Genomic DNA, 14,930 nt, shown 5'->3' with positions numbered 1-14,930 from the left:
TAATGTAACCATAAAAAAGCTCACTCCTGCACAACTTTGTATCACTTATAAAGAACAGGTTTTTTTTTCTTTTCTTTTCCAAATCCGCACTGCACAACTTTCAGTGCCTGGAGGCTAAGAAGGCCCAAGATGACGCATCTGTGTTTCACTCCCTATTTAATGCTCACTGCAGAGAGCTGGAGAATAGGAGGTTCAAAGACATGAGAGGAGCCCAATGAATAAATGCATTGAACTTGGAGGTATTCTCAGCTAGAGAGTCAACAGGGACCAGACACCAAAAAGCAAAAACAGCTAATTATCTGTGGCAAACACAAAAATTCATTTATTAAACAAAGTGCAGTGGACTAGCCTGTCGAGTTCACTGGAGATGCTTTAGATGTTCAGTGTTTTCAGGCTCATACACTGCATCTTTAGGATTCCCCCCAATTTCAGCTATTAAATCAGAAAAGGTGGGCTAATCTCTGTGATGTGCATATGTGCTTAAACTTTTCATGGTTGCTCTTAGCGTTAACACCCTGAGTTATTCTGAGGCTGATTAACATTTTAACAGAATCCCCAGGCTTTGTAGGGACAAAGAGATCTAATAAAGCCTGTCTGATGTAGTCTGACTGGAAACTATCCTGTATGACATTTGCAGTAAGAGCTTTTATGGTTGGTGCTGCCAGTCAACAGTGAATGGGCTCAGTTATATTCATCATCAAGACAAAGGAGAAATAAATCTGTTGCTGATGCAATATATGCAACATCATGCAAGCTGCATGTTGTTTTCTAGGGATTGCAATGCTTTGAGACTCTCTTTTACTGCCTACACTTAATTGTGTTCAGTATTTATTAACTTTTGTTAAAGAGTTATTTCAACCAAAAATTAAATTTCCCCTTATAATGTCCCAAACCTTGTTCATCTACGGAACACAAATTAAGATATTTTTGATGAAATCCAAGGGTTTCTGAACCACGCATAGGCAGCAATGTCATTGCACCTTTTAAGGTCCAGAAAGGTATTAAAGACATCGTTAAAATAGTCCAAGTGACTACAGTGGTTAACCTTAATGTTATGAAGTGACAAGAATACTTTTTGTGCTCAAAAACAAAACAAAAATAATGACTTTATTTAACAATTTGAACTGTTTTCATATGCAGTTGACGTAGTGAACTCAGTGCAGGCCAACGCTGTACACGTGAGCAGCATGACGCACGCGTCTGACACAGGAGCCGGCTAGTAATGAGTTGGCATTCTGACATAGAACATGGAAGCGCTGCCTCACGCCACCTTAAACTGACTATGACAGCAGTTCAAATTGTTAAATAAAGATTTTTTTCATTTTTGTGCACAAAAAGTAGTCTTGTCACTTCATAACATTAAGGTTGAACCACTGTAGTCATGTTGACTATTTTAACGATGTCTTTACTACCTTTCTGGACCTCAAAAGGTGTGGTTCAGAAACCCTCAGATTTCATAAAAAAAAAAAAAAAAAAAACGTAATTTGTGTTCTGAAGATGAACAAAGGTCTTAAGGCTTTTGGGCGACATGAGGGTGAGTACTTAATGACAGAAATTTCATTTTTGGGTGAACTAACTTTTGTTAATAATAATACAAATTCATTTTTAGCTCATGTTAGCTCAAGTCCATTAAATAATATAAACAGCTTTTAATTTTAGTAATGTATTAGTACATGTTGAAATTAACATGAACTAAGAAAAATAAATGCTTTAAAAGTATTAGTACATATTAACTAAAGTAGTTAACTAATGTTAACAAATGGAACCTTATTCTAAAGTGTTACCAATGAAGGATTTTTTTAGATATATATATATAGACAATGATAAAGGACAGTATGTGTTGGCTGCTTAGCTAGTCCTTGATCGGTGTGTAATACTGCTTAGGTGTGTATTTATCAGTGTGTGAATGTGCATGATTATTTTCATGGATATATTTGTGTGTGTATGTGCGTGTTTGTGTATTATGTCACTGGGGGCAAAAAGGCATCTGTGGCTTCTCAGATCTGACATTGTGCTGTAACTGCACTCCATCGATTCCCAAAAGGCAAATCTGACCTTGAGAAACACAAGCTGTGCAGAACAACAGGGTGAATACTAAACACTGAAGAAAACTGATTCAGGTGTGTGGATGTTTATGTTATGTTATCCAAAACTAACCCTCATCAGGGTGTTAAAAGTAACGGTATGTCTATTACATGTTTGATTTTGGCACTTAGCAGGATTGAGTCTTTCTCAAGATTCTTTGACTGTCAAATAAATCAGCGAGTTCATAATTGAGTCAAATAATCTTTCTAAATGCTCATCTTTTGAGTGTGTGCTCGTGACTAATTAGTATGCAAAGACTGTGAGTTTTATAGACACCGCTGCTCTGTTATACATTTTTTGGGCCTGAAACTGTCAAACTATAAGCAATGTCGACATCAAACTGCTCCAAATTCAAATGAATTTCTGTCATATTTTCTTCTCTCTTTGTTCTATTTTTCTACTTTTCTCTTTGTTCAACTGTACAGTCTGAAATGCTAAAAGCTGTTGAAAAAAAGAGTGGAAGTGTGTGATTCTGAAGTTCAGTGTGATACAAGTTTTTTGTTATGCGATTGCTAAATGACCTCTTGCGTAAGAGTGGCCGAGAAGTGATGTTATAATTGTAGAGCCTCTTTAGAAGAATTGCTATGTGTCTGTATCCCATCTATTTCGAGAGCCAATGTCGTCCCAGAGCATTGTGAGGGTGAAAGCAGAAAGACAGTGAGGGTGGAGGGGTATTCTCTAAAAATGAATTGCGCCTGCTTTGTATTCGTTGTCTGCATTGTTTAAGCTCTCGATTCACTAAAAGAATTATGCAAATAGGTAATGCCACAAATACAGCAAAAAGTCTGTGCTGAAAACAAATTTGGCCACATTTACACTGCTGGTCTTGATGCCCAATTCCAAGCCAAGGTAGACGTACTGACCCGAAAAAGCTTAGGCAGAAAAGAAAGTAAAAACTGCGAGATTTGCATTGGACGCAGAAGAAACGATAATACAAGCTTTGCTTTCCGCACCATCTTTAAAGGTCAGCAAAACATTGGTCTCTGAGACGGAGAAAAAAAGAAGAGCCCTTGTTGCAGCCTGAGCAACAAAAAGAGTCGCGGTTGGTGTCCACCTGAGTTGATGTCATTCGCCACCACCCCTTTGTGGCAAGCAGAACGAGGCCGAGAGCCGTGATAAAGGGCCGAGGCCGGTGGCGTGAGTGATGATGAGCGCCACCTGCGCACCGCATCAATCTCGAGTTTCTCACGGAGGAACTCCGGGAGCATAAATGGAGGAGCGATGACAGTGAAGAACAAGAGAGGACCAGGCCTGGACTATTTTACGTTATGTTTTGTTTATGTGTGTGCGGCAGTCGTTTGTGAGGGGCTGCTGCTTTTACTTTTGTTTTGTGTTTATTTATTTTATATTTTATAAAGTTTGTGAAACATTCACCGGTTCCCAATTTCAACAACATGCCTCACATCTTTTTCAATGATGTACAACTCGCATTGACGGCAATATCCTGTCTGTTCGCTTACATGGTAGACCCAAATGCACGTATTCGATTCATGCCAGATTTATTTCCACACATGAATGAGGCCTGAAACTGACTTGAGAATATTGGAATCCATGTGCTTTTTTCCTGCTTACATGTTCTTGGGTCATATCCGATCTGTGCCACATGGGAGGAAAAAAAAACGGAATTGGGTCACTTGAGCCATGTAATGTAAATGCTGCCTTTGTATGGGACTATTTCAGACCTTGTTTTATGGCAGTAAACTACCACAATCTGGCATAATTTATTGGAACTGCATCAACATCACAATATCACCAGCCAGTATCCTGCTATCCAGGCACCATGAATCAGCATATGCCCAGTTAATCATTATTTGGTGAAGAACTGCTGCCAAAAAAAAAAAAAAAAAGACTTCTCACAAGAATTTTATTCAAAATTGGGTCCCACTTTATATTAGGTGGCCTTAATTACTATGTACTTACTTCAGAAAATAAGTACAATGTACTTATTGTGTTTATGTTGTATTGCAAAACACTTTTGCTGCTATTGAGGTGGGATACGGGTAAGGTTAGGGACAGGTTTGGTGGTATGGGTAGGTTTAAGAGTGGGTTAAGGTGTAAGGGATGGGTCAACAGTGTAATTATAAATGTAATTACAGAAAAAAATACAGAGGTAATTACATGCAGGTATTTTTTGTTTTAAATATAAGTACAATTTTAAAACATGTATGTACACAATAAGTGCATCGTATCAAATGATTAATTTAAATGTAAGTACATAGTAGTTAAGGCCACCTAATATAAAGTGGGACCCAAAATTGTAATATATTTATGATATTCTTCTTATTCAAAACATTTATAGATTTTATTAATTGAATTTATTTTTTATTAAACTTGATTGCAGGTGGTTAATGAATAATTAAATGCAGTTAATTATTTGCATTTTTAAAATGTTTTTGTTTTAATAATATCATTTGGTTAAACTGGATTGCAGGTTGTTAGTGAATAATTTTATTAAAAAAATAAAATAATTGTATTTATTATTAGCCTATGGAAATCTGGATTCCAGGTGGTTATTGAATAATTCAAATGGTCATTTTTAAATATTAAAAAATTATTTGTTTTATTATTAGCAGCTGGTTATCTAGGTTGCAGGTGGTTAGTTAATAATTAATTGTATGAACATTTTTCATTAGAAAAATTATTAATTTTATTATTAGCATCTGGTAAACTGAATTGCAGGTTATTAGGTGGAATAAAGCACCCTGGAATAAGGCATTTGTTTTACTCTGAAATCTGAAAAGAGATTTTTCTCCTTTGTCTGTCTCTTCTCTTGCAGTGGAGACCTTTCCTTCCTGGGCTGAAGTATGATGTCATTGACTCAGCTTATATCTCGTTGTACACAGGTAAATCCTCCTTCCTTTTAGAATTTTTTTTCATGCTAAAAATACATGCACACGTTTCAGGGAAGATAAAACAGAAAATGGAATGAATTCTCAAGAGTAACATTTGCAAACTCTGCCTGTTGCAATCATATCTGAATATTGCAGTTAACATTCACAGCCTCTGAACATCACAGCTTCTGCTGTTTGTGTGAAAAGTAACATTGTACTTACATTTAAATGTAGGCAGTGGCAACTAGGTAATCACTAGAAAACACTTGCCCCTGAGCCTCTTGTGTTTGCTGTGACAGTCAGCATGTACGTTGTACTCCTTTGCATATCGTCTTATCAAGCATTACACATGTTCACTCGTTCCCCTTCAAATTACTGCCATTCATCAAGGGAACTGACTTTAATTTACACATGCTTTTAAGAGGAAGTAGAGACACAAAGTGAGAGAGGGAAGGGAAAAAATGAGACAAAGACAACCCCCGTGGTCCTCCTTTGCTTCGTTTACATAATTATTTGAGACGAAAGCAATTTTTCGATTAAATCCTTACTGTACTTAACAAGCTGAGGGAGAGGGGGATGTGCATTAGCTTCCACACAACCATCCCACACATCTCACCGGAGAGTACAGAGCCTACTCCAGAGTGTTCTAATCATTAATCACGCAGACCACTCCCTCAAGGAAGACCGCACCGTATGTAAGGCAAACACTCTCTCTCTCTCTCTCTCTCTCTCTCTTTCTCTAGTCATGTCATATGGGAGATGCAGATGGAGCGAGATATCCTGGGTGATTTAGCTTTGACTGTCTTTCTGCTCTGTTAACAACAGATACAGTATATGGCAAGCTGTCAGCACCGACCTCCCTTCCATTTGATTTGTTTTTTGTAATTATAATTGTACTTTTTTTCTTTTATTTCAGTTTTTAATTTTGTTCTTATTACATTTACATCATAGTTATATTGATAATCAGTACGTTCGTAGCCACTGCAAAAATAGTATGTTAAAGGGTTAGTTCACCCAAAAATGAAATTTTTGTCATTAATTACCCACCGTCATGTTGTTCCAAACCCATAAGACCTTCGTTCATGTTCGGAACACAAATTAAGATATTTTTGATTAAATACAAGAGGTTTTTATCTCCCATAGAAAGCAACGAAATTACCACATTCAAAGTCCAGAGAAGTAGTAAAGACATCGTTAAAATAGTCAATGTGACTACAGTGGTTTTACCTTAATATTATAAAGCGACGAGAATATTTTTTGTGTGCAAACCCCCCCCCCCCCAAAAAATTACGACTTTATTCAACAATTTTTTCTTTACCCTGTCAGTCTCCTGCACAGTTAACGCAGTGCAGCACTTCCATGTTAACGTCTGAACGCCGGCTCAGAACTGTGTTCTGAAGATGAATTAAAGGTCCCGTTTTTCGTGGTTTTTTGAAGCTTTGATTGTGTTTATAGTGTGCAATATAACATGTGTTCATGTTTCGCGTGTAAAAAAACACAGTATTTTTCACATAATTTACTTATCTGTATACCGCTGTTTCCACTGTCATAAAAACGGGCTGATGACTTCCTTGTTCTATGAAGTCCCTCCTTCAGAAATACGTAAAGAGTTCTGATTGTGCCAGCGGTTCCTGTGTTGTGATTCGACAGCTCTGAGCGCACCGTACCCGGAAAAGTCACGCCTCTTACCATAACGTGGAGATGCACGCGCTCAGTGTTATTGTAAACATGTCTTTAATTTTACCCTATCAATTTGAGCCGGAATCAGACCCGGTGATTGGATTGCGGGATGAAAATAACAGCGTTTCGACGACATGGTGACAAACACACTCTACAAATGCAACTCTTGTGTATTCCTGTGGGCGGAGGTTAGTCAAAAAACTGTTTTAGTGACGTCATTAAAGAAGGAAGTAGAGGGATGTAGTCCAAACTGGCCGTTCGATGTAGGCGACTTCTGTTAAATAAAATATCTCGCTTGGCATTGAACTTTGAGCTTTAAAATTTTACAGATTTTATTTATACTCTAACAACAACATTACACACTAACTAAAGTTTGAAACATGGGATCACGAAGAACGGGACCTTTAAGGTCTTATGGGATTGGAACGACATGAGGGTGATTACATAATGACAGAAATTTAATTTTGGGGTGAAGTAACCCTTTAAAGGATCCATATTCTACAATTTCACAGGGTTTGTAGTTCGTACAATGTGCTTAAAGTACTTAAATTTGACTTTAAGTCCTGGAAAACCCTTGAAAAGGTACTTGAAAAGTGCTTGAATTATTGAAAGAAAATATTTATGAAATTAGTGTTTATTTTTTTTCGATAAAACACAAATACAATCTTTTCATGCAAAATTAACACTACATCCTGTCTGATATAGCCATTTCTCATGGCTATGAGCGTTGCTCATATATTTACAAGATTATGATACAGCTTTCATTCTTCAGGTCAATCATATGTCCATAGAAAAAAAAAAATCTGTTTGAATAAGGAAAGCGATTTCTTTGTCATAGTATCCTTTCAATAGTTAAGGGGATTTCCCATAACTGGGACAGTGCTGGTCAATGGATTGATCTCTTTAAGGTAAAACGTCAGATTTAGTAGTTTCACCCCGGAGCCACTTTGCTTGTCAGTAGCGCATTATAAGGTGTTGTTCAAAGTTAAAATAATTTCCTTGTTTACAACCTTGCTTCGTTCCAGAATGAATCAGCATTTTTAATGAATCTACAAACTCATTCTTAAAGTTAGTCCCTTTCTGCCACCTTCTGGCGTAACTATGTAACCTGCACTGAAGTCGTTGATAAATCCCCATCATTAACATACAGACCATTTCTGAATACCAAGTATGCCAACATTATAATATAAAATATTATTTATTGAACAATAATAGCCAGCTTTGTATTTAATATATTATTAAATTAGTTGGAAGTTGTATTTTGGATACCTTATATCTGTAATTTGAGTTAAAAAAAAAATAAAAATAAAAAATCCTTATTTTAGTGCAAGTCATTAGATTGCAATATATAATAGTTATGTAATATAATTAGTTACAAATGAAATCCTTTTTCTTCTGTTATCATGTATTTTAATAAGAATTGTATAAGACTTTTATACACACTTTCTGTTTGCTCTTCTATAGACTGAAAATTCTAGGGCTTTGTTAATGTTCCCATACTTAAAGAATCCACAGTCACTACATTGCTGCACTTGATTTGTACCATTTTGTTTTATCAGTATATTTTTATTTATCTATTTACCTTTTTTAGAATTTTTCCAGATCCAATATCTATATATTAATATCTAATATATCTATCTAAGTTTCTTTGCAAACTCTCCATTACACTTTGCCTTATTTACAAAGCAATCTGCAGTCAAATTCTCTGAACAAACATATTATCCTCTGACGCAATCCATTATGCCATTAAAAATAAAGGATCCACTTGTTCATGATGCTGGTATCCTTCTGAAATCGCTACAGAAATGAGTGAAATGAGCTGTTTAAACAGCACACGTCAAAGTGAACATTCCTTTTCCCAGTTTTTGTTATTTTATCTTTATTATTTAAAAATAAGATCAAAAATGTGCAGATTACAAACAATAGGACAAATGCATTTACATTTATACATTTAGCAGATGCTTTTATCCAAAGCGACTTATAAGAGCCAACAATATCTGTAATATGCAGTGCCAGGTTTATTAGAATAGGACACAATCTAGAAAAGGGGAGAAATGCAGAGACGAAATAGAAGAAGAAAGCTTGTTTGAGCTTATTTCTGTTTTATGTCTTATTAAATTTTCTTGTGATGTGTCTGTTCGATAATCAATAAAGCCATAAGGCCCGTGACTAAAGCTTTAACAGCATCAACGGACACATCAGTCAAAGCCTGCAGTCTTTCAGCCTATAATGGCACAACTCTGCTCCATCTCTTTGTTCTTCGTCTTCATCTTGTGTTACTGTAACCCTTTATTCTCTCTTTTTTCATCCCTCTGTCAGTGTTGTGTCCTTCAGCATTTCTACAGTGACAGACAGACTATAACCGACTGACTCATTCTTGCCCAGTAACACATTTGCAGTAGATTGATAGGACTAATTAAAGTGTGTTTTCATCAGCAGCTAGCTGAGCAGACACTGTTGTGAGCACTCATAACGTCAGTAGATAAGCCTTAATGAATGGAGTCCCAGAGAGGAGTTTTGATCAATTTAATGTGTCCTTGCTGAATAAAATGATCAGATTCTGATTAAACAAAAATATCTGACCCCACAATTTTGAATGGAAGTTAATGCCCATTTGTCACAAAAAAATCATGGCAACACACCTTTTGAAAGTGTGGGACTACATTGAAAATCTAAGATTCAAAATCTAAGTTAAACCTCTAATGAAACCCTTAGTTTTAAGATGTTTAAGGAATTAAAACAAAGAAGCATTATGCAAAATGAATATTGAATATCTCGGATTCTGCATTCTATGTCACTATAATTTCTAGGTCTTTAATCAAATTATGACATTTGTGACATTGATAATGTGACAGATAGTCATATGTTCTTGCTTACATTGAAACGCAAGGTACTCTTTGGATTATATTGTCAAATCATGTATTTTTAGTATTGGTATCACAGTTCTTTGTCATGAAATTCTAAAATTCATGTTAATTTTTAATTTCAACTTTTCACCCAAATAGTTATGCTGATAGTCATGCAACAGCATCTACACCAGGTGTCTGAGTATAAAGTTTGCTGCTTCACTTATTTTCCAGCCATAGTCCAGCAATGATGCTACAATTTCTATAATGGGAAACAAACAGCACAGGATGTTGAATGTTAATCTGTTAGTGGATTTAAATTCAGATGCTGTCTCTCACTGTCCTTATTCCCTCTCTTCTCCGTGTATCTGACAGATGAATCCAGTCTGAAGATGAACAGTGTTCGTCACATCCCACAGACACTGGCCAGTCATTCTCTCGCTCTACAGGTTAAGCAGCGAACAGAGACACATTCTGCAGACATGCTTAAACCAGACCCACGAGATTCCTTCTACAAGAGTGAGTATTCCCAATGGTGTGTATGAAGATTCACAGATTCACTATTCTCAGTTGTGAATCTCTCATTCACCTGATCAAACTGAGGCTCTAAATCGCCTAATAAAATAATTGATATACTGTATAATGTATCATTATACACTACACAGCAAAATCCCCAGAGTTAAATAAACTCTGCTCAGAGAACATATGGTCCCTCTCTACATAGAGTTAAAATAACACTGAAGCAGAGTTTGTTACAACCAAGCCTGTCCCGGACTCCATTTCCCATGTTCCTCCTTGTTCATCACCTGTTTACACTTTCCTCATCAGCTTCCCACTTCTCCCTTGATTCCCTGCACCTGTTGTAATCGTCAGCACTCCCTTTAATTTGGACTCACTCCTTGCTCTCCCTGTCCGTTCTTGTTGTTAGTATTGTTTGAAAGCGTGTTTTGGTTGTTCTGTCTCCTTGTTTAATATTTACCCTGATTGCTGAAGTCCGTATATGCTTCATCTCTACCGCAACCTACACCCTGTAACAGAAGAACGGACCCAACCCAAGGACTTCAACAAGATAGAATATGGGTATTTTCCTCATTGCCGTGCCCTCAGAAAACTGCCAGCGCCTGCCTCCCAGCAAGGAGTGCTCTTTGGCGGTGGATTTCGGCAGGATGGTCGCCCGCTGGAGAGTCAATATAGCGCTTTTTACAATGCAGATTGTATCAAAGCAGCTTTACATTGATAACTGGTACATAATTTTTGCTGCACAGCAGCTCTTCAAGAATAGTGTCAATGCAGGCAGTTCAAAGCACTGTTGAATACATGTCAAGAATACTGTTGAATATCAAATGTCAAGTCAAATGTCAAGTGTCCCCAACTAAGCAAGCCAAAGGCGACAGCGGCAAGGAACCCAAACTCCAACAGGTGACATCAGGTGGCAAACAAGTGGCAAATAGGTGTTAAAATGGAGAAAAAAAAAACCCTTGGGAGAAACCAGGCTTAGTCGGGAGGCCAGTTCTCCTCTGGCGAACAGTGCTTTGTTACGAATCAGGTTGCTATCATAAATCTGATAGGATAGCAACATTCAAAGTATTTATTTCAGTTCCATCCAGTTGAGGATCGTATTCATCATGCCAGTATGGACGGTTTGTTGAGGAACTGTGCTACTGGCTGTCTGAGAGGTATGTGGAGGAATTCTCCGAGCTTGCTTACTTGGTGAACTGGCCAGATGCCCCGCTTAACGCTTGTTTTCTGGCAGGCCTGGACGAGGACACGATTCGCTTTAGTGAACCTGCATGATTGTTTTTTTTCCCTAGTCGAGACTATTAATCTGATTCTCTTTCTGAATGGTTCTTATTTTGAAATTGAAGAGGTTCAAAAAGAATCGTGTTTTCCTCGTCCGTTCCCTCAGAAATACAAGCAGCCTGGCCAGTTCGCCAACCGCCAGTTTCCCCCACATGTCCCTCCAGTGGGTATTCCCCTAGTGTCCTGTCTGACCCTCAGCCCAAGCCGCCCAAGAAGTCCACCGCGAGGCCCAGACAACCTATGAGAGTGGCCGCTGCCTCACCGGAGCCTCCAGCAAAACCTGCAGCCCAAGCCTCCAGTGAAGCTTGCCTCCGAGCTTGAATCGCCGCTCCTAGTGACGCCCACTCCAGTACCCGTGGGGCTTTTAATCGAGTATGAGGGGATGTCCTGGACTCCATCTCCAGACCCCTTTCCAGTTGCCCACGAGCCAGCTCCAGTTGCCCACGCGTCCGCTCCAGCTGCCTATGAGCCCGCTCCAGCAGCCTACGAGCCTGCTCCAGCAGCCGAGGCCGCCATGATGGCCCAAGCTCCTAGACCCGCCCTGGAGACCTCCGTACCCATCTGCACCTCCCCCCGCACCTGCGTATAGGTCTCCAGGGCGCCCACCCCGCCTCCCCCGTTGTTACATCTTGGGCGCGAAGACGCACCTCCCGGGGAGGGGGAGGAAATGTTACAACCACACCTGTCCCGGACTCGTTTTCCCATGTTCCTCCTTGTTCATCATCTGTTTGCACTTCCCTCATCAGCTTCCCGCTTCTCCCTGGATTCCCTGCACCTGTTGTCATCGTCAGCACTCCCTTTAAGTTGGACTCACTCCTTGCTCTCCCTGTCCGTTCTTGTTGTTAGTATTGTTTGAAAGCGTGTTTTGGTTGTTCTGTCTCCTTGTTTAATAAATACCCTGATTGCTGAAGTCCATATATGCTTCGTCTCTACCGCAACCTACACCCTGTAACAGGGTTAAAGTTAATGAGATAATATGCTGTTTGTGGAGTTGTTTAATCAGATCTTGAGAGATTTAATGTCTTTTATTTTCATTTGAGTTCATCTTAGGCTGTGGCTGGAAGTCAGTTGTGTTTCTCATCAGTGATTCTGCTTGTTAACAGCAGGTGTTCATCACTAATGCTCGCTCAATCATCACTTAATTAATCACTTAATTATTTCATTAACGTCAACTGCTTTAGTGTTACTTTAACACTATGTAGAGAGGGACCATATGTACTCTGAGTAGAGTTGATTTAACTCTGGGGATTTTGCTGTGTAATGTTTAAAAGTTTAGACTTTTTAATGTTTTTGAAAATCTCTTATGGTCACCAAGGATTTATTTGATCAGATTCATTTGTTTTCTATATTTAATATATTTTATAATAGAAAACAAATCATTTTGTTGATTATTATATTTTAACATTTATTCCTGTGATGGCAAAGCTGAATTTTTAGCAGTCATTATTCCAGTCTTCAGTGTCACATGATCCTTTAGAAATCATTTTTAATATGCTTGGTGCTCAAGAAACATTTCTTGTTAGTATTATCAATGTGTTTTTGTTTTTTGTTTTTTTTTTGCTGCTTAAAGTTGGTATGAAATGGAAGTTGTAATCGTCTTTTCTTCCCTATGGTGACATCTGAGCTTCTTTAATGAAAAAAATGTGAGGGACTGGATTTTGTCTGTCAGAAATCGATTGGATTTGTTGGATTGTTGTCGTTTGCTATTGCTTCAATCTCATGTGAGTGACAGGTTGCTAGATCAGAGAGGTTTTTGTCCCACCCTTGTGCCAGTGAACACATCATCAAAGAAGAGAAGAGTTGTTGCAAGTGGGAGGGGGATTCTTTGATTAATAAACAGTTCAAAAGAACAGCATGTATTTGAAACAGATTTTTTGGTAGCACTTTTTTTTACAGTACGTGTACTTTCTTGTTACATATATAGTAATTATGTTGTACATACAAGTAAAAGAGTGGTAACACAAGGAACTTACCTGACATGTATGTACATGGAAACTAATAAGAAACACTGCTGTACTTTCCAATGGTACATACATGGTAATTACTTTGTACCTATAGACAAGTGTTGGGTAATAAAAAAAAATAAAAAAAAATTCTTTAAAAAAATCGTACTGACCCAAAACTTTTGAATAGTAGCGATAACATATTTATATAATAATGGAAATATTTTAAATGTAACATAAAATTAGACAATTTAAATTTTTCACCCAATAATGTTTTATGATAATCTTGTGAGAACTGACAGCTAATTTTGACATTTACAGTTCAATCAGCACTGAATAAAAAAAGCAGACTGTTAAATGTTTTTTTTTTTTTTTTTTTTTGCTGCATTTTAGCAATATTATGTGTATATATGGCTGCAGTTGAACAAAACAAACAGCCATCTATCTGTATAGACAATGTCTACTGTGGCTTGCAGATGCGCTAATGTTTAATTGCTTATGTGGAAGCTTTGCAGTGCATTGGTAGGTCCATATGGTAGTGTGTGTAGATACACTGTAGAATGTCAGCTTGTTAGGAGCAGCACCACTGAATATGTGACAATCAGGACGGAGGTACATTTGGGTGGGTTAAAATGCACAAGCTAATAGTGATGAATGGAAGCCATTGGGTATCTGTATAGAAACTAGCTGATTCTTTGTAATACATTTTTAAATTAGGTAAATGGAAAAATGTTGTGCTGAGCAGCTATTTGTAACAGCAATTTAAGCTCATCAAAATGTGGGAATTGTCCCGTTTGATGACATATTTGTTGTCCTAGTTCCCATGATAGATCACTCCAGGCTGGAGAATGTTCTGCCATCTTGTGTCTACTCTCCTACATATGTGGTGAAGGACTTCCCTATCGCACGCTATCAAGGCCTGCAGTTTGTAAGTAACATAGTCTCTATGTTGTCTATAGTCTATGTTGTTTTATTGGCAGTACAACTGACAGAATGTTTATGACTGGTTTTTAGCTGCTAGTTTAAGAGAAACAATTTAATAATAATAATATATATATATATATATATATATATATATATATATATATATATATATATATATATATATATATATATATATATATATATATATTTATTTTGTAAAAATGCTAGAGTTGAATTTTATAAGAAGTAGGATATTGAAAAAATATTTTCATGAACATGAATGCAGTGCAGAGGTTCTCAACCAAGGGCCTGGGACCTACTAGGGGGGCTCAGCACACTTCCAAGGGGGCCACAAGATGGCTTAAAATAAAACAAAGCAAACTTTAAAATAAACAGCTAAAAATAAAGATGAGGAATTTTAAAATCACCATTTCTAGAACTGAAAAAGTCACGTAAATTATTGAATTCTTTACAAATTTATACACAATATAATTTTCTAGTTGTGCCAAGCTCAAAAAAAAGGCTGAAATATTGCTAAATGTGAGTAAAAAAAAAAAAAAAAGAGTTTTTTTTTTTTTTGTTTTTTTTACTTAAAAATAAAACTTTTACTAAAATGAATATGACTGGAAAATTGTCTAAATTTGAACCTTTTTTCCACTATAAAGAATGGAATGGAAAGGTTCCATGAATGTTAAAGGTTCTTCATGGTACCATAATGCCAACAAAGAACTTTTATTTTGAAGAGTGTGCCACTCCTAGTTTGTGTAAATAAGCAGCTTTGTCATTACCGCCACAAATATATTGGCCTTTGAATATTGACT

At 37.2% G+C, this 14,930-nt stretch overlaps 1 protein-coding gene across 4 annotated transcripts in view; it reads left to right on the top strand.

The window, feature by feature from the left end:
- b4galnt4b (beta-1,4-N-acetyl-galactosaminyl transferase 4b) overlaps positions 1–14,930 on the top strand; it is a 130,699-nt gene that overhangs the window by 105,927 nt on the left and 9,842 nt on the right. For all 4 annotated transcript variants that reach the window (XM_048185162.1, XM_048185163.1, XM_048185164.1 and 1 more), the window contains 3 exons: positions 4,862–4,928; positions 9,818–9,961; positions 14,004–14,113. In XM_048185162.1, the coding sequence (XP_048041119.1) occupies positions 4,862–4,928; positions 9,818–9,961; positions 14,004–14,113 (321 nt within the window). The remainder of the gene's footprint in view (positions 1–4,861; positions 4,929–9,817; positions 9,962–14,003; positions 14,114–14,930) is intronic.

Source organism: Megalobrama amblycephala, linkage group LG3 (genome assembly GCF_018812025.1).
Source record: "Megalobrama amblycephala isolate DHTTF-2021 linkage group LG3, ASM1881202v1, whole genome shotgun sequence".
Classification (NCBI taxonomy): domain Eukaryota; kingdom Metazoa; phylum Chordata; class Actinopteri; order Cypriniformes; family Xenocyprididae; genus Megalobrama; species Megalobrama amblycephala.
Note: the sequence above shows the minus strand (reverse complement) of the source record. Positions and strands in the feature narration are given on the sequence as shown.